General features: G+C 49.3%; 2 protein-coding genes across 2 annotated transcripts; both read right to left on the reverse strand.

The window, feature by feature from the left end:
• Positions 1-7: 7 nt before the first annotated feature.
• Positions 8-1,931, reverse strand: SLC16A11 (solute carrier family 16 member 11). The gene is made up of 4 exons (XM_031467786.2): positions 1,715-1,931; positions 1,304-1,447; positions 378-1,145; positions 8-290 (listed from the first exon to the last, which is right to left on the reverse strand). Exons 1-4 carry the CDS (start codon positions 1,914-1,916, stop codon positions 61-63), a joined length of 1,344 nt encoding a protein of 447 aa, XP_031323646.1. The 5' UTR covers positions 1,917-1,931; the 3' UTR covers positions 8-60.
• A 15,626-nt stretch (positions 1,932-17,557) lies between these two features.
• LOC105103053 (C-type lectin domain containing 10A) lies at positions 17,558-22,077 on the reverse strand. Its single transcript, XM_010996571.3, has 10 exons — positions 21,531-22,077; positions 20,665-20,806; positions 19,963-20,079; positions 19,556-19,651; positions 19,388-19,459; positions 19,213-19,284; positions 18,988-19,074; positions 18,748-18,899; positions 18,399-18,502; positions 17,558-18,263 (listed from the first exon to the last, which is right to left on the reverse strand). Exons 2-10 carry the CDS (start codon positions 20,729-20,731, stop codon positions 18,107-18,109), a joined length of 924 nt encoding a protein of 307 aa, XP_010994873.1. The 5' UTR covers positions 20,732-20,806; positions 21,531-22,077; the 3' UTR covers positions 17,558-18,106.
• Positions 22,078-22,482: the final 405 nt, after the last annotated feature.

Genomic DNA, 22,482 nt, shown 5'->3' on the forward strand with positions numbered 1-22,482 from the left:
GCTTGCAGAAAAAGCAGATAGAAATCCTTTATTGGAGGAGGGAGTTAAACAAGAAAATGGTCAACAAGGGGTGTCCAGAGTGGAGTGAGGGCCTCCTGGGGAGAGCAGCTCAGCCTGAGGAACGAGGAGCAGCTCCCCCCTCTCAGGGGGAGGGGTGGCTTGACTGGCGGCCGGACGGCAGGAAGGCCGCGCCCTGGGCAGTCCCATGTAGATGAAGCTGCCAGAGAGGATGAAAGAGCCGCACACAAGGAAGGAGGCGGTGAAGTCTCCTGTCTCGTCCCTTAGGAAGCCTGAGAGGAGGGGGAAAGGGACTTAGAAGCCTCAGACCCCAAGAGCAGAGGGTGGTTGGGAGCGGATCTGCTGGCTCAGGCCCTTACCTGACAGGGGCGGGCCCAGAAGCCCCCCGATGCTCATCAGCATCGGCACCAGCCCGGTGGCCTGTACAACACCTCCGATGCCCACCAGCCCCGGGAGCACACCGAAAATCAGCACGGCGTAACTTCCGGCGCTCAGCCCGTAGGCCCCAGCGGCGGCCAGTAGGGGGCCCCCCCAGCTCCCCTCGCTCCCCACCGCGGGTACCAGACCCACCGCCAGCAGCCCCAGCCCTGTCAATGCCCCAAACATCACGAGCAGCCGCGGGAGGGGCACCCAACCCTGGTCCGACAGCCACCCGCAGAGAAGCCGGGCTCCTGCATCCCCCACCGCTGCCACCGCCACCACCAGCGCCGCCCCGTAGCCGCCCAGGCCCCGATCTAAAGCATGAGAGGCCAAGTGCACGTAGGGGACGAAGTACCCGGCCCCCACCAAGGCCGTGCCTAGAGCCAAAACCAAGAAAGCCCGGCGTGTGAAGAGACCTAGGCCGAGGGCAGCTAGAGGGCCTCGGGGTGGGGCCGAGGGGTCGCCAGGGAGCGCCAGGGGTCGCAGCAGGGCGCCACAGGGGGTGAGGTGGAGGGTAATGGCACCAAGGAGGAGCAGGGCGCCCCGCCAGCCGAAATTATCAAGGAGAAACTGCAAGGCGGGCGCCAGGAGCAGCGAGGAGATCCCATTGCCCGTGAGTGCCAGCCCCACGGCTAAGACTCGACGGCGGGAGAAGTAACGGGAGACGGTCCCGAGAGCAGGGGCGAACACCAGAGCCCAGCCGAAGCCTGCGAATGGATAGGACGGGGTGAGGGCGGGAACCGGGGTTATCTGCCTTTGCAGTCCCAGCTCTGCTTCTCGCAGAAGGCCCCTGCCCCGTTGGCCTCCAACAAGCTCCTGTTTCTCCCATCGCCCCTTAAGAACACGGGTGTCCCTCTCCCCTCACCAGCCAGAACGCCCAGGCCAAGGTAGAGGTGCAGCAGACTGTGGGCGAAAGCCGAGAAGACGAGGCCGAGCGAGGTGAGGACGCCCCCAACCATCACCACGGGGCGCGCCCCCCAACGGGTGCTCAGGGCGCTGCCCACTGGGCCTAGAAAGGGGCGGAGTCAACGGAAGACACGCTCCTGGACCCCTAAACTCTCTTCAGCAATTCTCATTGACAGTTTGTTGGGCCTAAGTTCCTCCCCCTGTCTAATAGCCCCTTCTCTTGACCACAAAGACCCACTCTTTTCCAGAACTCAGTTCCACCGGTCGCCCTTTCTCAGATTATCTGGTAATCAGTCAGGTGCGTCCCCCACCACTGCACTCATGGCCCCTCCACCCCTGTTCCCTCCTCCCACCCCAGGGCCCCCCTCACTGGCTGCCTGCTGCACGACCAGGGCCAGGGCGCTGACCCACGCAGTGTCCTGAGCGCTTCGGTCAAAATGCTCCTCGAGGTCAGGGAGGGCCAGGCCCAGGGAGCGTAACACCCCATAGGAGAGCCCATTCACCGCGAAGGTTGAGGACGCCACCACCCAGCCCCAGCCCCCGTCCGGGGGTCCGGCTGGCTTGGGGTTCATCGCCGCCTGGGGGAGAGGGAACACCTGTGAGTGAAGTCGCCACCTCTGTGCCTTCTCTAGGGACCTGGGCATCCCTGAGATCCAGCTTCTGGCTGTTTGCGTGGGACTGGGGCGGGGAACAGGACCTAGGCCTAGGGATAGAACTCCCAGGTCCGCGCGAGGTACCAGGACGGGGTGACAGCCAGATCTCCCGGGCCTGAGACTCCCCTTCCCACACACACCCGTTCCCTCTTACCCGACCTCTCCGGGTGGTGCGGGGAGGGGAAGGGTGAGGAACGGCTTGGCCGGGTTTTCTCCCCGCTTCCCCGGCGGGAGGGGGCCCCAGAGGGGAGCAAATGCAGAGATGGAGTCCAACTTGGACGGGCTCTCACAATAAACAGATCGCCACAGGAGGCCTGAGCCACCTGGGACGCGGGGGGTACGGAGGGTGGGGGCAAGCTGAGACAGGCAGCCAATCCGCCGAGCCGCCGGTGAGGTCAGACGCCGAGTCCCACGAGGATTGAATTATCCACAGACACCCCCCCACCCCCAGCCCCTGGGAAGGGAGGGGCGAGGAGTGAATGCCGTCCCGCCCCGCCCCGCCCCCGCCCACGCACCTGCCGCCGGCTGCGCACCCGGGAGACGCGTGGATGGCGATCTCCGGGCAGACCGCAGTCGGCAGGCAACGCACGAAAATAGGGGTGATCCCCCAGAGCCAGAGAGAATGAGTAGTTTCGCTCTCAGGGAACGTTCGTGGAGAATCAGGTTAACCTCGGATGTCAAATCACAGAACTCAACTGAGCGCATGTTGCGTGCTCAACAGTAATATGCCCTCAAGGGCTTCCTTGTGATGTGCCAGGGACATGCCCACGTGTCATCTTTCATCTTCGCAGTCACCCTGTGAAGACGAAGTAACTGAAGCTTAGGTAGGTCAGGTGACTTGCCCCAAATCACCCAGCTTAAAAATTTTTTTTAAAGATGGTGGAAATATATCAATTTGGGTCTGAGCAACTGCGGAGCCACACAAGGAGAACAGACCTCAGACAGAAATAGAATCTACCACCACGGAGGGAAATGGCCTGGAGACAGCTTGATGCCAAACTGTCCTGGAAATGGTAGAGCCTCTGCAGGGCCAAAGAGTTTATGATTCCGATAGGGGTTACTGGGAATAGAAAGGATCCTTGATCAGAATCGCTGAAGATTTAGATTAGGATTTTAAAAGAAAAGTTAAGAAATCCGAGATGAACCCAGGTAATAATTTCTTTCGTGTGTGTGTGTGTGTGTGTGTGTGTGTGTGTGTGTGTGTGTGTGTGTGTGGTGTGTATTTTTCCCCCCAGATTCTTTTCCATTACAGCTGATTACAAGAAATTGAGTACAGTTCCCTGGGCTATACAGTAGGTCCTTGTTGTTTATCAGGTATTGATTTCTCGAAAAACCTTGTGAAAAGTATCCTTTTCACATTAGGGGTAAGGTTATCATTGATCTACTTCAGCTATTTGAATCAAAGGATGTGTTCTTTGGTTTAATTATTAAACAGTATCAGAAAATTTGGCAGTTTACTGTTTGGAGTATGTGTCACCCAATAGCCACATGGTGGCAGTGTTTCCTAATTGTTGAGATGTTTCTGCAAAAAAAAAAAAAAAAAAAAAACAAAACAAAAAAACCAAAAAAACAGAAAAAAAGAAGAAAAACAGCTTCTTAAGTAGTGAAACTGTAAACCTAACAACACAGCCTGATCTTCAAAGGCTCTTCACTGCCCACAGAAGGAAAACAAAATCAAATTTCTCTACTTTGGGTATAAGACCCTTCACAATCAAAGGTGGACTTGGAATGTTTTTCCATCCCCTGTCCCTCCACTCTCTCCTTCACCCTTTCACCAGCCATTAGCCTCTCACCTGCTCTTTGGACAGGCACAGCTGTTTCTCATGCCTGAATTTTTGCATATATCATGCCCTCTGCTTGAAAGGTCCTGGATGGGGTACAGGAGACCTGCCACGTGCACCCTAGGAAAGTGGTCCCACTAGTTTCCCTTCCCTGGGGTGCTGTTGTGAAAAACACCTGGGAGATGGCGCCAGCAGATCCTCACTCACCCAGGAGGGCAGGGAGCCCTCTTCCTGAGATGGTGAGGACTCTTCCACTCTTCGAGTGGAAGCAAGCCAACTGAAACAAATCACTCCCTCTCCAAGATAAAGTAAAAAGGCAGGGCAGTCAGAGAGGAGACTGGGTCCTCAGGGTCTGCAAGTTGTACAGAGTGATGCTGAGAGCCTTTACAGGATACTTATGAACCCAGAGGGCATCCCAGAGCCCAGGACTGGGGTGATCGGTTGTGAAAGGGCACGTTCATCTTCTACCTCATGGTCCCTCTGTTCTTAGCCAAAGTTACTGTCACTGTACATCTTTTGCTCCTGGAACTAGTAGAGCAGTGAGGTTGGGAGAATGAATTTCCAAGCTAGACTTGCTGGGTTTGAAGCCTATCTCTGCCACTTATTAGCTGTAATATGATGAGCAAGTTATTCAGCCTCTCTGTGCCTTGCCTCAATTTCATCTCTAAAATGGGGATAAAAATAGTAGCTTCCTGATAGGGTTGTTATGGGGATAGAATGAGTCGCCGTGTATATGGGTATAAGTAAGGGACTTGGTGCTTGGGATGTGATGTGTCCACCCCCATAGCTGCTCCTGTGGTGGCTTGGAGGAAACCGACTGGACCCTAGAGCACCGCTGCCTTTCCCTACCTGGTTAGTCTACTGCTGCCTGCGGGTCAAAGGACCACATTGGTCTGGTGAGTCCTCAGCAGAACTCCCCAGGTTTTTAAGATGTGAATGACTACAAAGAGAGATTAAATGCATTTTCTTTTTTTTTTTTTTTTACCTTAGTGGTGAGTGGTTTTCTTAGCATTTTCCAAAGTTTATGAGAAGATGCTGGTCTCCCTATCTTGACTCTAAAAACAAATGAAAAAACAATTGAGAAGAAAAGAGTCAAAATAAGTTTTGTTCATTCGCTCCTCTAGAGAAAATATTTATAGACACCTACCATCCCAGATGCTACGCTTAGGACCAGGATACAACTTTCCAATGCTACAGACTCCTCTATCCAGGCGCTCACAATCAAGTTAGAGACAAAGTGAAATAAAGAGATCTCCACACAAGGAAAGGGACGCGGACACCGTAGAATGGTGCATGGGAGGAACTGACTCATTCTGCTTGGGCCTGTGGGGAAGGCTTCATAGAAGAGGAGCTCTTTGAGCCGGGTCTTGAAGGATGAGTAGGAGTTTGCCAGATGGATGTGTGGGCAGGGGCATTCCAGGCAAAGGGAGCAGCTTGTGGAAAATCACAAGGCATGAACCAGCCCAGCACGCTGTTTATGGTTTGGGGAGCTGTACATATCGCTGTGGGGGGAACGGGGAGTGTGGAGGGGACAAATGTGGGATGAAGCTGTCGTGGAAGGTCATGAAGGTCAGGCTAAGGAGCTTCCCAGACACTGATGCTTCTCAAAACTTTCCACTGATGTAGCAGTCACTAATACTCACTAATATTGGAAGCTAAACACAGAGGCGAGAGGACTTGTACCAGCGCCCGAGGGATCAGGAGAGTCTGGGGTGTAGACCCTCCATGGGGGTGGGAGGTCGTTTCTTTGAAATATCTTTTATATTGAAAATTCACGTGGACTTTTGCTTTCTGCTTCATAATCATTGATGCATGTTTCATAAGAAAATTAATGCTTTAAATGACTGAGTGAATTATTTCAGGTTTTCTTCCCAAGTTCTCTTCTGGGCAGAAGCCACCCCTGAGGAGTCGGCCTGATTGGCGACGTGCATTAGGTGCCATCCCCGCTGCTGACCGACATGGCGCACTTCTCAGCCCGCAGTGACATCATCCATTTTTGTCTTCTGCCTCTCACCCCGACATTGCTTCTACCCCACGAAGGCCCAGGAGGTGGGACCCTGCGTTATTGATCTCTGGATCTTTGATACCCAAAGGTGCCAAGGGTGAATGACCACTCACTGAATGAGAGAAACTCTGAACAAGGGACTCATTGACTGACTTGCCACCAGATAAGGCAAGACCACAAGGAGTGGTGGCTGATGGACCAAACTGGAAATGCCTGCCCATGTGGAGGAAGTCCCAAAAACAGGTGCTGAGCCCATTTGGGTCTAACGAGATCAGAAGAGACGGTTTCAAGGTCTATACAGCGTTTGCTTTGGGGACCACAGGATCTGGGAGTGTCTGTGTCTGTGAATTCTAAACCTGTGTCTGTGCACTGCAACCTCTCTGTAGGAGGTCCTTGGGACCTCTGGGGCCTGCAGCTTCTGGGAAGCCCTGAATTGAGCCCAGCCATTCCCTGGATACACCCACTGGGGACTCCCTCTGCTGGAGGTGGATGGGAGGGAAGGGGCAGGCAAGGATGGATGGTGTTACCCACAGGAAATGTGGCTCTACTTGAGGTACACAAAAATATGAAGCTTTCCAGTATTTGGCTCCCAGCTGCTTTGGGGCTTCTAAGTGCCTTACACAGCTGCCTCTCCCTCCTCGCCCCCTTGCACCTTCTCCTTCTCCAGCTCACCCAGAGACTAGGCTGTGGGAAGAGAGCATGGACCTCAAAGCCTAGGTCCAGGGCCCGCAAAAATGACCCAGGAAGGGGATGAGGACACAAAGGTCAGGGTTTGTGGGCCAGGCCAGGAGAGCACATCTATTGAGATGCTCTGAAATGGGGGTGGGTAATGATGCAGGAGGGTGACGATGCCCACTCAGGGCAGTGGGGCTCACTGTGTGCAGAGAACAAGTTTGCTTAGATGACCACACATGAACGGGCGACCGAACTGTGTCCCCAGAACCTTGCGATGGGACTGGGACTGGATAAGGAATTTGCTGAGTCTGAGGCGGGGGTTGGGGTGGCTGAGGGTGGGGCTGAAGTGGGCACAGATGAGACAGAGCTGGGGCTGGAGCCAGGTTGGAGCCAAGACCTGGGATGGGATGGGAGGGGATGGGAGGGGAGTCCTACCCCACATTTCCCCTCTCTTACCCCCTCTACCAAGTCTGTTTCCAGTGCCTCTTTCTATCTAGTCCCCAGTCCCTTCCCTCTGTCACCAGCCCCCAGCTCCCCCACCTCGAAACCTGTTGAACACCTGAAGCCTCTGGCTTCTGGATCTCTTGGGACAGCCCCGTCCCCAGGACGGGGGATCAGGATGGCAGAGGAAGCAACCAGCTAAGGTCTCTGAGCCTGCTCTGTGTTTAAATACCCAAATGTGGCTTAGCTGGCATTTTCTGGTTCTGAGTCTTTGGCCAACATGTGTGTCAAAGTTCTTGGTTGTAAACCACAGGCACTAACTCTGACTTATTTAAAGAGAGGATTGATCACAGGATACTGGGTTCTGTGCTCAGAATCACCAAGAAGCCTACAGAACTAGGTTTGGCAGGAACACAGCTTGCCACGGGCCTAACTGGGTGGCCAAGGTCACTGCGGTCGCCATTGGACACTAGATGTCACTGCCAGTCCTCTGCGACCAATGGGCCTAGGAACTACTGCTGCTGCTCAGCAACATTCTCAGCTTCGTTCACCTCTGGCTCCAAATCCAAGGCCAGGGTTGTGCTCCTGACCACCTGAACCTTGGCCGTGTGCTCTCATCCCAGCTGGAAGGGACATCAGGAAAGTGAGCAAGAACAACGTGGACATGGTAAATTGTTAAAAGCAATAGTTCTTTTCTCCCCCCACATTCCTATTTAAAAGCGTAGTTCTTGACTCCGAGCTCCAACACTTTCTAGATGTCTGTTAAAAGGTGATACTATTTCAAAGGATTGTTGGTGAGACATCAGGTGACAAAGGACCAGCACAACTCAGGCACATGGTAGGAACTCTACAAATGTAGGTCCCTTCCTGTTTCATTTCCTCTTATTTTCTGGCCACAGGTAGTCACTCCTTCACCTCTACTCCAGCCCAGTCTCTACTCCAGTTCCCTGTGCTCCTATGTCTGGATCTGAGAGGGGGAGTCAGTAACGATGAAGGGGCCAGGGATGATGTCTGTCGTTTCCCCTCTGCAGGACCCAACATTTTTAATTATGTTTCAAGTGTACAGCATCATGATTCAACATCTGTATGCACTACAAAGTGATCCCCACCGCAAGCCTGGTACCATCCGTCACCATACAGTTGACCCCTTCACCCACCGCCTGACCGCCTTTCCCTCTGGTAACCACTAATCTTCTCTGTATCTATGGATTTGTTTTTCCATTTTGTTTCTTCTTTTGTTTTGCTTTTTAAGATTCCACATATGAGTGAAATCATATGGTATTTGTCTTTCTTGGTCTGACTTCTTTCACTTAGCATAATACCTTCAAGGTTCATCCATGTTGTCCCAAATGGCAAGCTTTCATTCTTTTCCTTATGGCCAGAGTAGTATTCCATTGTATGTATATACCGCACCTTCTTTATCCGCGCATCCATTGATGGACACTTTGGCTGTTTCCGTATCTTGGCTATTGTAAATAATGCTACGGTGAACACAGGGTGCACATATCTTTTTGAATTAGTGTTTTCATGTTCTTCAGATAAATACTAGAAGTGGAATTGCTGGCTCATATGGTGGTTCTATTCTCAATTTTTTTTGAGGCATCTCCATACTGTTTTCCATAGAGGCTGCACCAATTATAGTCCCACCAACAGTGTATGGGAGTTCCCTTTTTTCCACATCCTCTCCAACACTTGTTATTTCTTGTCTTTTGGGTAACAGCCATTCTAAAAGTTGTGAAGTGGTATCTCACTGTGGTTTTGATTTGCACTTCCCAAATAATTAGATGTTGGCCATCTGTATGTCTTCACTGGGATAGTGTCTATTCAGCTCCTCTGCCCATTTTTTTTCCCAGGCCAAATCCTATCCAGCTTTATTAAAGATACTTCTCATAAATAATCATGGAATTTCAGGCAGGACATGGGCAGACAATCGTTAACAGTATACAACAACTTTCAAACTCCCTTTTTCAATGGACTAACAAAATCAGAAAGCCACTGGAAAACCCAATGAAGTCTTCATGTGATGCTTTGAGAGTTTAGAGTGAGGGTTGACATTTCATATTTAGCATGTTGTTTAACAACTTTTCACAAGCTGACCCTGACTTTCAGGAAATGGAAATGAAAATGGCAGAATTATCAATCTGAAGATCCACAGTCTAAAAAAGGAACCACTGCTCTTTTGAGGGGTGCCATCGCAATGGTGACCTTGGAAAGTCCAGATTGCCTGACATTACTAGTAACCAATTTTGGGAGGGTCAGTCCCAACAGGTCTCTGGGTTTAAGGGAGTCAAGTCTATACTGAAGGAGGAGAGGGAGAAGAGGATATAAAAACTAACTTTAGTTTTTCCACACCATGAGGTGCTTGTCCCTCAAGGAAGGAATCCCTGTATGGCCACTGGGAGGACCGGGGTGGGAACTGACTGAGCCCTGGGAATGCCCCAAAGCCACTGGGAGGGGCTGTGAACTGAAGAGGCTGTGACTGGCTGCTACTGATAGCACACGGACCTCTTCTTGTCTGTGCCCAGGGTGAGTCTTTTTCCTTTCAGTGCCCTCGCTTTTGAACAGAGTTCTGCTTGTCTGCCTTGAATCTCCTTCGCCCCTGCCTGCACCGCAATGTCATTTCCTCTGCACAGCCCTTCCCCGCTACTTCTCCCCTGCTTCAAAGCATTTTAAATCGTGGGCAGCTTCTCTTCCTAAGGGCTCTTTCCCTCTGTCTCATTCAGACAAATAGCTTTACCCAGCTTTAGCCACCTCAACTCTGGTCATAGCTCTCTTTCTTTTCTTTTTTTTTTTCCATAGCTCTCTTTCTTGATTCACAACCAGGAGTCTCACAATGGGACTGATCCTAGTTTAAAGCAAGTTTGTGGGTCTGATGCCTACTGTGTAGTTTCAAGAGTGTGGTGGCAGGGTCTGACCTAGGGGGAAGTCACATCTGAGTGGGCCTAAAGAGAGGTGAGGGCAAGGCCTTGGGCATCTGGTCAACTGGTTACTTCCGAGAAGCATCCCGATTGACGGATTATGATTTTACCCCTCCTGGACCCAGGGGTCTGGGGGATGGGAAGTTGGTACCAAAGGCTCAGGCTCAGATGTTTTAGGACAGTGGCCAGTGAAGGCTGAGAGCAGTGAGCGGAGGGGTGGGGTAGGATCAGAGCCTGAGCTCCATGGTACAGAAAGCCTGGCTGTTCTTAGGTGGCTTGTGGCTTCTGGGTTTATTTCCCTGTTGTCCTTAAGGAAAGTTTATTTATCCCCTGAGTACACAAGGTTTAGGGCTAAAAGCTTTCCAAGTGTTCACAGAAATGTTACAGACCTGAAAAAGTTTATTGACTCCAAAATGCAAAAAGAAAACTGTGAAAATCTAAAATAATGGATGTTTAAGTCAACTTCTTTGATAAATTTCATGTTCCTAAAATTTCATTACATTGGAAAACAATTTGCATGTTAATTTTCTCACTTCCCAGAATTTCCTAAATATTCGTGATGATTGCCAAGAAATCAGAGCCAATCAAAGGTACAATGAGTTCCTTGTAGGCAATTCTAAAGAAGAAAATCCTTTCAAAAATCTTCACAGAAAAAAATATTATACTTAATGCATTTATGAGTGTATTTGAAAATACTCAATATTGAGAAGTAACATAGCATGGTGGTAGGAACACTGAGCCTGAAACCAGACGGCCTGGGTTCAAGTTCTAGCTTTTATCAGCTCTGTGATCCAGAACAAAGTATTTAACCTGCCTATGAATGACCCCCTCATCTGTAAAACAGATGACAATAAAACGGCACCTACGTCTGAGAAAAGAAGGATGATGACGGTAGCACCTTGTTACTATTTGCACAAATTTTTAGGGTGGTTGTGAGGATTAAATGAGTTAATATTTGAAAAGTGTGAGACAATTCCTAATAAGAAGTAAGCACTCTTTAAGGGTCTGTTTGTTCACATAAATAAACAAATGTAGGAGAGCTCTTGATCCATGAGTGTTTCCTTGAGTCTTTAAGAAAGTTCCACTCCAGTTCATGTGGGCTAGTGAACCAAAGGAGAGCGTTGTGTGTAGCCTCGGGCCACAACCATGATTGGAACCATGTACACCTGGGCTGTCAGGATGCAGACAGAGATAAAAGAACCCCAAGGAGAAGGAAAAACCCGGGCCAGAGGGTTTGCCGCCCCGTTTTGTTGCTTCTCCAACCTGGGCTAACACGTGGAGTTGCCGATTTGGTTTTATTAAGGAAGCTGTCTTCCTGACTCTTCCCAAATCTAATTATCCATTTTGGCACTGACCTGCTGGACCCTGCAGGGGCCTGTGGCTCTGCTGACCGCCCCCGCCCTGCACAATACATACACCTCTTGTTATCCCTCCAATCTCTGATGGTCTCTCTCACTTTCTCCTTTGTCTTTGTCTCCAGTTGCAGGTCCAACTTCCCATAATGCCATTCAGTATTGGGGATGCTGATAAGAACTGGCAGTGCCCAGAAGGCTCAGTGGATAGCAGTTCATAATAATATCAGCCCCAGAGGGGAGGGAAGATCATGTTGTCTGTAGGTCATAAGCCCTTCTGGAGCGTATAAACAGTGTGCTCATTGGCAGCACAAACCATCTCCACTAGTTATGATGTTTTTGGCCACAAGTAACAAAGGAGTCCAACTGAACTTGGCTTGAACAATAACAAAATATATTATCTCAGGTATCAATAAAACTAGAGGTAGGAACACCCGAGGTAGCTAATCGTGGCTCAACAGCATCATCAAGGAATCGGGGTCTTCCCATGTTTTCAGTCTGTCACCCTCAGTGTTTTAGTTTTGCAGTTTCAGATGTGGCATCCAGGCATAACCACGTGCAGAGGAATATGAGCTCATCTCTTCCAGTGCAGTGCGTCCCTATGGCCCCCCGCAGATAGCCCTTCATCTATGGCCAGATTTGTATCCCATGTCCATGATTAAACGAGCTACTGGCAAGGGGGGATGGGACCACCGTGATTGGCTTACTCTCGTCAGGTTGTACCTCTGGGACTGGCCTGAAGCCACTCACCTGAAGCACGTGACTGTATGGAGTAGGGTGGATTCCTGAGCACCAGTTAGGGTCAGTTAGGAAGGAGAAAAAAGAACCAGTGTTGCATAGGAAACCAAGGGACTTGGCTAAACTATCTAAGAACTCCCCGTTGGTGCTTGAAGGCACTTGGGGAGGTTGGAAAAGCAAAGTTACTCTGGAGGGGCCTATTCCTGGGACCCTGATGGGAATTTTTTGTTTGTTATTATTAATGTGATTTGTTCCCTCTGATTATTACCACAAACTCCTCCCTCCTCCATGACACACACACACACACACACACACACACACACACACACACACACACACGGAGCAGGAAGAAACACCTACACTCCATGTAAAGGATCTGACATAATGTTTGGTATGAAGTGGGCATCAATATAGCAGCAACAGATAAAAGCATGTGTCTCCTCCCCAAGTTTAGATGAGGGAAGCTACACCCTAACTGGTCTCTCTGCCACCAGCTGGCCCCAGCAATTCATTCTCTCCACTGCAGCAGAGTGGTTTTTTGTTTTGTTTTGTTTTGTTTTGTTTTGTTTTGTTTTGTTTTGTTTTGTTTTCATTCAAATCTGATCTACCCACAAAAGCTCCCCACTGCCCTCAGGACAAACTCAAGACTCCTCAGCTAGGAGTACAAGGCCCTTTATCATCTGAATCCAGCCTGGAAATCTTGTCTTCAGAGCTCTCTCCCTCTCTCTTTGCATCCTCAGCTTCAGCCCACTGGCGGGGTGAATGAGTGAAGCAGGAATAGGCCCAGCTTGGTTCCAAACTGGATGTAGCCAATCAAAATATCAATCAGCTCTAAGAAGACACGATGTGCTTCAGCAGCCATGTTCTAATTAAAAGAAAAAACTATGTAAAATAGAAATATAAGGAAATGTCTTAAATTTCATAAAGGCCAGTTCTCAAAAGGGCAGATGCTGTAAAGAGCAAATCATTAGATCTGAATCATTAAAAAGCAAGGATACGCATTATTATTGTTGTTACCCAGCGATGCCCAGAGGTCCTAGCAAGTACAAAAAAAGAAAGTCATTGTTGATAGGACTGAGTACCTAGAAGACACAAGAGGCCCTAGCATAAAAACTTTCAGAATTAAGAAGGAAATTTGGCAAGGTGGCTAGATACAAGACACATAAATGTAAAATGTTAGCTTTAAGTTCTTTTTCTAGCAATAGGGCAGCTAAACTCCTACTACAAAATACCTAAAAGATCTGGATTAAAAAAACTGTTCTATTTCCTTTTAAATTAGTGGCTTAGCTAGAAAGAAAATAAGAGGGCTTCTGACAGCTGAAGCACAAATCCAGAGACCTAAGCAGGGCTAAAGTAGATAATGACCCAAAAGCTGAATATAGTAACAGGGAATTTCAAACTGTGCGCCCGTGTGAGTGGCAGGTGAAGAAGGCCTGGGCCACATAAGGGAAGAAGTCAGATCCTAAGAGCAGCCTCAGGAAGGACCACAAAAAAGACAAGAAGAAAGCTGGTCTTCCAGAGGATGAAAGAAGACTCCCATAAAAACTCATAACCACAAGCCTGCCCTCCAGCAGGAGCAGGGCACAAATACACACTTCATTTGAGTTTCAAGAAACATCCAGCTGAGTGATTTATTTAAAGTAGCCCCAGCTTGGAAGGCCCTCAGGCACCTGGCAGAAGCAAGCATAGATCCTGTCTGGAGGAATATACCACCAGACCGGACCTGAAAGAACCTTGAGGGATAAAGTTTAAAACCCTAAGAGCTTATAGCATTAAAAAAAAAAATACAAAACACAAAAGGAAACGGGACATTGGGGATGAGAGTCAGCAGAAATAGCAAACAGCAGAATAGAATTTTGTTGTTTAGACGTTGGAATTACTGGAAAAGTACAAATAAATATATCTAATACGTTTACATAAATAGAAGAGAGTTTGAAAATATGAATAAGAAAAAAAATTATCAAACGATTAGGGGGACTTCCAGTGGGGAGTTCCCACAGCTGCTACTGCCATTTCGGGCGCAGCAGTGGGGCCGAGAGCCCAGCTGGTCTGCTGGGAGGTGGCTGCCGGGGCGGGTGGGGCTGCGTGTGGCCACAGCGTCGCAGCACGCGGATGCGGAGATGGCCAAGGCAGGCGACTTCCACTCAGAGGAGCGGAATAACTGGGTTGCGTCACCTCAGATTTCAAACAGAAGATCAGGAGTTTGATTCATTGCCCACTTTACTGGAATTCTACAAAATGTCCTATTTGGACACTACAATGTTGATAGAAGCATTTCCCAGGGCCTGGCAGGGAAATGGGGCGATTTTCAGGCAGAAAGAGCCAGAGGATGTGTGACCCAGCCTCTCCTTGACTTTAAGAGAGGAGACATCCTGAGAATCCAGGAAAATCCGGAAGAGCAGCGGTGGAATGAGGACAGCAAAGGCAAGGAGGGTGGGGAGTGTCGATCCCAGTCCCTTATGCTGAGAAGTATGGACCTGGCTCTGACTGGCAGTCAGTGAACTGGTAAAGGTCTCAGGATTAATACGAGTGGTCAGATGGCAGGGGAGTATAATGCAAATGAGGTCACTTCCCATTCACTCTTGTCCATCTGCTGGATCAACAGAACCCGACGAGGACTTCAGCAGAGTGTAGTTTAACAAACAGTTTTGCTGACAGAAGGGAACAATCTTTTTCAGTTCTTTTGCAACTGCCGTCCCATATAATTTCTTGCAGAGGTTAAAGGCGGTTTAGCTCATGTAAGCGTTCTGTTCTTTATGATCTTCTGGGACAGAATTACTCCATTCCTAGTCACAGTACACCATGGCCAAGGTCTGAAGCTGGAGAGTTTATGTGTGAACTTCTGAACTGGCTGATTTCAGGTGGTAGTGGTTATGGCTCTGTGTACGCCAGGGAGAGGGGTCTAGCCCCTTGTCCTCAGGCAGTGCAAATCAATCTCAGGAAAAGTGGTGGAATTAGGAAGGTCAGGCACTGCTTATCCTGATTTATTTAACGGTTTTCCTTTTCATTCTGAAACCATTCTATTAAATGGCAATAGACTGTTCCCATCCGCCTCCATGAAGTAATCACATACCATGTGAAGTAATCACACACCATGTGAATAATACACAATGGGACTGCTTTTCCACTTGTAAAACATGACCAGGTATGACTCATTCTGACATTTCAAATCCTATTAATTCTGGGGGCACAGCTAGAGGCATTTGTCTTCTTTTCTAGCCAATGATTCACATATTTTCTTCAGATTCCTGTCCTTTTCCCCCAAACCTACAAGTAGGTTAACTCTAAGAGAAGTGCACGTTTTCATTTCAGCTGAGAAGCAGGATGTGTAAGGCACCTTACTCAGTGCATAGCATTAAGCCAGCATTGGACCCACTAAACACCCAGTTCTCTGTCTTCCCCCAAGGAGTCATTGTAGGTTCACACTGCATCAGCAGTTAAATAACTCCTTACTCCTGACTTTCCCGTCATAGTCCTGTGACAGCTGCCACTGCTACAAACATCGTGTCCTTAGCAAGGAACTGTCCACAGCAGGAAGGCAACAATCAAGGTTCCTCCCTTAGACATCCTTCTATTTTCATCAGAGAACAAAACTCTTTCACAGAAGCCCCAGCCCATTCCAGATCCTCAAGTGTCATTGGCCAAAACAGAGTCACATGTCTACCCCGAAACCAATCATGGACAAAAGAGAGTGGGGGTGTCCTAGTAGATTTAAACCAATCATCATTCAGCCCCTTTGTGGCACCCATGACCCTGTCACACCCAATCTTGCCTCAGCCAGGTGGCAATTTTTTGATTTTGTCTTTGTTGTGGGGGTGACCATTACAATGTGACCTTGACTCGCTCATTCCAAACTTGGGGAGTGTGTGAAAGTTGGAGAAAACTTCTCATTAAATATTTTCAATGTTATCTATTTGTCAAGTTTTTTTTTAAATGAAAACAAGTACTTTATGCAGTTAGAAGCTCCAAGCAGTGTGGAAAGATTAAATGGAAAGCATGCAATACTAATATTTGGAGCAAGAGATGAGGCTCCTCTGTTGCTAGTGCCAATCTCTGTGTAACCACTGCTCTGCCCACCACTGGTTCAGCAGTGACCGCTCTCCACAGTCTGCCCAGAGTTGTGGTGAGTATGCATATAAACTAAGGCCAAAATTTCAACTGGATTTCTGAATGGATTTTCCAGACTCATAACAAAAGCAACATTCTGAAAGCCACAATGATTTGCAAGAGCCAGAGGAGAGAGATTTTTAGGATTCTAAAAATTTCACTTTCAATATCAACAGCAGTATGACGGTGTAAACCCGGATCCAGAGATGAGACAGTGGTGGGGGACCAGCCTCCCTGTCCTTGCAAGGACAGATATGGTTCTACTGGAGCAGGAGGGGAACCAGAAAGAAAGAGGAGCACACCATATACAGCGATAAACTCAAATGGCTTAAAGACCTAAGTTTAAGGCATGACACCATAAAACTCCTAGAAGAGAATATAGGTAAAACATTCTTGGCCATAAATTGTAGCAATATTCTCTTAGATCGGTCTCCCAAGGCAAAAGAAATAAAAGCAAAAATAAACAAGTGGGACCTAATCAAGCTTAAAAAGCTTTTGCACAGCAAAGGAAACCTTCAACAAAACGAAAAGAAAACCTCTGGAATGGGAGAAAACATTTGCAAATAATGCGACGGACAAGGGGTTAATATCCAAAATATACAAATAGTTCACACAACTCAATATCAAAAAAATGATCAACCCAATCAAAAAATGGTCAGAGGACCTAAATAGACATTTTTCCAAAGAAGCCATACAGATGCCCAACAGGCACATGAAAAGGTTCTCAACGTCACTAATTATCAGAGAAATGTAAATCAAAACCACAATGAGGTATCACCTCACACCAATCAAAATCGCTATCATCAAAAAGTCTACAAATAATAAATGCTGGAGAGAATGTGGAGAAAAGGAAACCATCCTACACTGTTGGTGAAAATGCAAATTGGTGCAGTCACTATGGGGTGGTTTGTATGGAGGCTCCTTAAAAAGCTAAAAATAGAGCCACCATCTGATCTAGCAATCCCACACCTGGGTCGCTATCCGGAAAAGACAAAAACTCGAATTCAAAAAGATACATGTACCCCAATGTTCATAACAGCACTATTTACAATAGCCAAGACATGGAAACACCCCAAGTGCCCATCAACAGACAATTAGCTTAAGAAGATGTGGGGTGTATATGTGTGTGTGTGTGTGTGTGTGTGTGTGTGTGTGTGTGTATACATATATATGTATGTATATATGTATATATATAATGGAATATTACTCAGACATAAAAAGAATGAAATACTGCCATTTGCAGCAACAAAAACAGACCCAGGGAATATTATACTTAGTGGAGTAAATCAGGCAGAGAAAGACAAATATTAATGGTATCACTTATATGTGGAATCTAAAAAATAATACAAATGAATCTATATATAAAACAGAAACAGATACACAGACATAGAAAACAAACCTATGGTTACCAAAGGGGAAAGGGAGGGGTAAAGTATGGGATTAACAGATACACAATACTATACATAAAATAGATAAGCAACAAGGATTTACTGTATAACACAAGGAATTATATTCAATATCTTATAATAACTTATCACTTATATGTAGAATCTTAAAGTCACAGTCATAGAAACAGCAGAGAAGTGGTTGTCAGGAGCTGGGGGGTCAGGGGAAGAGGGAGAGGTTGGTAAGAGGGTACAAACTTTCAGCTATTAAGATGAATAAGAACTGATGGTTTTAATGTAAAACATGGTAACTATAGTTGATAACACTGTAATGTTTAATTGAAATCTGCTAAAAGAGTAGAATTTAAGTGTTCTCACCTAGAAAACAAAAGAAGTATGTGAGGTTATGGATATCCTAACTATATGGGAGAATCCTTTTACAATGTATACATGTATCAAATCACGATGTACACTTTAAGTATCTTACAACTTTATATGTCAATTACACCTCAATGAAGAAGAAATTTTAAAAATACCTTGGGAACACTATACAGTCTTTTCAAAATTAAGGAAAAATATTTGAAATGATGGCAGTGCTCCAGTCTCCCCGGGCTTATCTGTCTCCCACAGAGAGACAGGTACCCCTCCCCCAACCCCGCCAGTTCCTTGGTGGCGCGGGTCCACAGGAAACAACTCGGGCCACCCTCCTAGGTGGCCTTGCTCAGCCCGGCCTCACAGATCCAGCGGTAGGGCCTCTGGCAGGCATCGTCATTCCACTTGCCATCGGGATGGAAGTGCGCACAGTCCTCGCCCCCGCCCAGCCCATGCCCGGACCAGTCATCTGGCTGACCCGGCTTCCAATTCCTGGGGGCAGAGGACAACAGCCAACTCAGAAGGTCAGATGGAACAGAACCCAGGTCTGGGAAGAAGGGGCCGTGGGTCAGACCCTCTAGGAGCAGAGCTGAAGGAGGGAGGACACAGAAAGCCGGGGGTACTCACTTGAAGTTGGTCTCATAGTCCGTCCCATCCGCCCACTTCCAGACTCCATCCAGATCGCTGAGACCCATCCAGGTGTAGGAGGCGATGTGTGCCTGGACAAAATTCTGGGGGGACAGAAGGGCTTGGTGACTTCTCCCCATCCCAGCCAGCTCCTTGGACTAGCAGTTCTGAACTTCACCTGTCAGTTACATCGTTTGAGGAGATTCCAGGGCCAATTAAACCTCTGAGGGTCTGGCTCAGATGGCAGTAGTTTTTAAAACTCCCCAGGTGATTCCAATGTGCAGCCAAGGTTGAGAACCGTTTGCTTCAATGGGACATGTCTTGGGATGCGAGGTCCAGAGGCCCTCACCTGCTCCTCCCCGGAGTTGATGACCACCAGGTGGGCATCCTCCAGCTGGCACTGCTTCTCAGCCTCGGGCCAGGGCTTCCCAGAGGAAGAGAACCAGTAGCAGCTGCCTTCGTGCTCCAGCCAATTAGTGGGACAGCAGGTGTTGCGAGACCCTAAGGGGCCAGGGTGGGGGAGGGTCTGAGATGCTGCCCAGGGGCCATGGGCAGGAAGTAGGGCCAAGCACGCCCCCAAACCCCTCACCATTGCTCTCCAGAGCAGCCACCTTGCAGGTCAGGGACTTCAAGTTCTTGACCAGATGTTGGACTTGCAGGAGCATTTCCGAATAACCTGGGACACACACAGATGGGCAGTGGAGACAGTGCCCTGGGTGTGAGGTCTGCTCTATGAGCCCCTGGAGACCAGAGGTCCATGCATGGGAGCCCCCTTGCCCTCCCTTGCCCAGGTGGAGGGGAGCAGGGGCCTGACCTGCCTTGAGTTCCTGCTGCTGATTCTCCAACTTGCCATCCAGGGAAAATATCTTGTCATTCAAGCTACGGGCTGGAGGGGAGGGCACTCAGCACCACGTGGCTGCTCCCATTCCCGCTCTGTCCTGAGAGCCTGGCCCCGGCCCCTCCACACACTCTCCTGGAGTGTCTCTCACCTGCTTGTAATTCCTGCTTGTGGTTTTCCACTTCGGCTTTCAGGGATGTTATCTTTTCTTGCAAACTGCCACCTGGAGGACAGGGGGACTCAGAGCTCAGGAGTTAGCCTTCCCGGCTTCCCCACTGCACCCTACCCAGGTCCAGAGCCCCTTCCATGCCTGGCTCACCATGGGAGTTCAGTGCCTGGACCTCAGCTGCCGTGTTTGAAGTGAAGTTGCTAAAAGTCATTCTCAGGGTCGCCAGGTCCCTCTGAAACTTGGAATCTGATCAGGTGGATGGGACAATCAGTGCTAGGGGCCAGCAGGCTCCCTCTCTGACAGCACTGGGTGGGGTACCTGATGTGCCTTGTCTCGCTGGTCCCCACAGGGACCCAACCCAAAGGGACGGGCACTGTTGTTATTCAATGTTGCAGGTAGGAAACTGAGACCTAGAGCGGTGAAGTAATTTGACTTCATTCCCCAATTGATAAGTGACAAAGCCAGCAGTCACCCTCATCCATCACTATCGCCATCCACGCACCCCCGCCACCGCAACCGGTTATTTCTCTCGTCCCCACCCACCCTGTGCCCCTCACTTTGGGATCCGATCACACAGATGCCGACCAGCAGGAGGAGGCTGAGGCTCAGGGAGAGCAGGAGTGGCCAGGGGACAGAGAGGACACGGTGTAGGAAGGTCCGTGGGGGAGGCAGCCCTGCAAGAGGAGAGGGTGTCAGGATGAGAAGGGTCCGGACAGGAGAGAGACAGGGAGGAAGAGAGGGCCACGGAGACCTGTCGGGGGGAAGGCTGGTGCAGGTAGTGCTCGGAGGAGCCTGGACAAGGAGGATTGTGGGACAGGGGACGTCCAAGCCTCTGACTCCTCATGGACCAGCGCAAGTGCTCCATCACCTGGGCCCCTCACACCCCCGGGGACACATGTACACAGAGACACACAGACAGGGGACGATGCGATATGTAAGGTCCTATCATCAGAGCTGGGGGAGGTGGTGGGAGGACCCAGAGAGAGCTGGGAGCAGGCAGATCCTTAACAGGCTCATATTTATCAGTGAAAACAGGTTAGAAAATGGGTTTGATGCCCTCTCCAGAGCATAGGAGGCCAGGCCTGCTGTGGACCTTGAACCCTCTTCCTACTGGGGCTCCCAGAGGCTGAGGCCTGACCCCCTTAGCGTGGAGGACCCCACCAGTACACATGGTAGAAGTGCAGACAGGACCTGACCACAGAAACCCTTCTAAACATGAAGAGGGGATTTAGGAAAGACTGTTCCTCCTTCCTTCTTACCATCTGTAGAGCCATGGCTTTTCTTCTCACTCTCCAAGTACTGGAGGTCTTCATACTTCACTGACATGCTTGGACCAACACAGCTTCTGAGGCCGTCGGAGATGAAATGGAGGCAGGGCCAGTGGCCAGGCAGGGGCAGGAGCTGGGGTAGAGGGGAGGCTGGGACTAGGTAGAAGCTGTGGTCAGGGCCAGAGCTGAGGTAAGAGATGAGAGTCGAGAAGGAACCAGGGCCAAGGCTAGGCACGGGGAGGGGAAGGGCTTCGGTTTGCAGCTGAGGTCGGAAGTTGGGTCAAGGTTAGGCCTGAGTGAGGGTCACGTTGAGTTTGGGGTTGATGGCAGAGGTAGAGTTGGAGCTACATGTATTGCTAGGACTGGGCCTAACACTGAGGCTGGAAGCGAGATTGCATCTCCTGCTACGACTGGGGTCAGTACTCATGTTGAAGCTATGGATGGAGTTGGACCTAAGCTTGGTGCGGAAGTTGGAAATAGGATACAGTGGAAGTTCAAGCTTGGGTTGGGGCTGGTGATAAGATTCAAGCAGACTCTAGGGCTGAAGCTGAGGGGAAGTTGGGGTTACTATGGGGTTCGGGCTGTGGCTGGGGTGGAGGCTGAAGATGAGGCTGGAACTAGGCTTGAGACGGGGCTGAGTGCGAGTCTCAGCTTGTGACCAAGGTTGTAGCTGCCATTATTCAATCGGCATCCAATGTAGGGAAGAGTCTAAAATCTCCACTCGGTCATTAAATCCCCAGCTGCCCCCATGTATATCTTCCCACTCCATCCCACTTAAGACCCACAGTCCCCAATCCCTGCTTTCTCTGACATCCTCCCTGTCCCCTTGGTCTCATCTGCATCCCCAGCCCGGTTACCTGTGAAAAGTCAAGAGGAGGTGATTCCTGAGTTCTTTGTGCAGTAATGACCAGAGGTGGAAAAAATTAAATCCTCAAAAGCAGGAGTGGGGCTGACAGAAGGAGGCGCCGCCAGGAGTCTATAAATGGGGATCCCCCCAATTGGGGCAGTAAATAACAACAGGGAGGAATTGAAATCAGGACCCAGGCAGATGGTGTGCAGGGGCAGCTGGATATAGGGCCAGCTTTAATCTCTTCCTCCAGGGAGGGTCTACTCCCTTTCCGCTTCTTTTGAGCTCCCCTAACTTCCTCAATTTTCCCACTTGAGGGAGAGGAGTTAGACCAGAAGAAACCAGAGGTGCCACCTGTTGTTTCCCCTCTGCCCCACACCCCTTTCACTTCCTGCATCTGAATGAATGTCAGAACTGTCGGTGTCCCCATCACTGCACAGCCGGGGCCGGAGGAACTCATTGCTGTGCTCTTGCTCAGTCCTGACGCTGAGTCCCAGGCATCTGCGCTTCCTCTGGGGTCTCAGTCGTGGAGCTCGGCCAGCTCTGGTCAGCTCTTCCCGCTCCATTCAGAAGGAGGGGAGAGGGTGGCTGAGAATAGGGTTTCCTGGCCAGAATGGGAGGGGAGGAGCCTCGGAAAAAAAGAATTTATTGAACACCAAATCTGCGATGAGGATTGTGCCAGACGTTTGCCGTGCATTAACCATTCAATTCCCACCAGACCCTTGAGAGGAACTTTGGATGATGGACTGAGGCTCAGAGCCATTGTGTGATTTGCCCAAGATCACATATCTGGTAAGCAAAAGAGAATTCAAGCCCGATGCTGCCTGACACCGTAACCTGGGCTCTCTCCACATACACAATCTTAACAAAAGGATTCAGTTTAATCCTGTCAACCCTTTCCATCCTTGAAAGGGGGCTGCCCTGAATTCACACACACAATCTTTTCAATAGGAAGGATTCCT

Source organism: Camelus dromedarius, chromosome 16 (assembly GCF_036321535.1).
Source record: "Camelus dromedarius isolate mCamDro1 chromosome 16, mCamDro1.pat, whole genome shotgun sequence".
NCBI classification, from domain to species: Eukaryota; Metazoa; Chordata; class Mammalia; order Artiodactyla; family Camelidae; genus Camelus; species Camelus dromedarius.

Coding starts and splice junctions, on each gene's coding strand:
- SLC16A11 (XM_031467786.2), bottom strand. CDS start 1,916: ATGAACCCCAAGCCAGCCGGACCCCCGGACGGGGGCTGGGGCTGGGTG. Junction 1,448..1,714: donor GGTCGTGCAGCAGGCAGCCA/GTGAGGGGGGCC, acceptor GCCCCTTTCTAG/GCCCAGTGGGCAGCGCCCTG. Junction 291..377: donor TCTGGGCCCGCCCCTGTCAG/GTAAGGGCCTGA, acceptor CCCTCCTCTCAG/GCTTCCTAAGGGACGAGACA.
- LOC105103053 (XM_010996571.3), bottom strand. CDS start 20,731: ATGTCAGTGAAGTATGAAGACCTCCAGTACTTGGAGAGTGAGAAGAAA. Junction 20,080..20,664: donor AAGCCATGGCTCTACAGATG/GTAAGAAGGAAG, acceptor CTCCTCTTGCAG/GGCTGCCTCCCCCACGGACC. Junction 19,652..19,962: donor CTGTGTGATCGGATCCCAAA/GTGAGGGGCACA, acceptor CCACCTGATCAG/ATTCCAAGTTTCAGAGGGAC.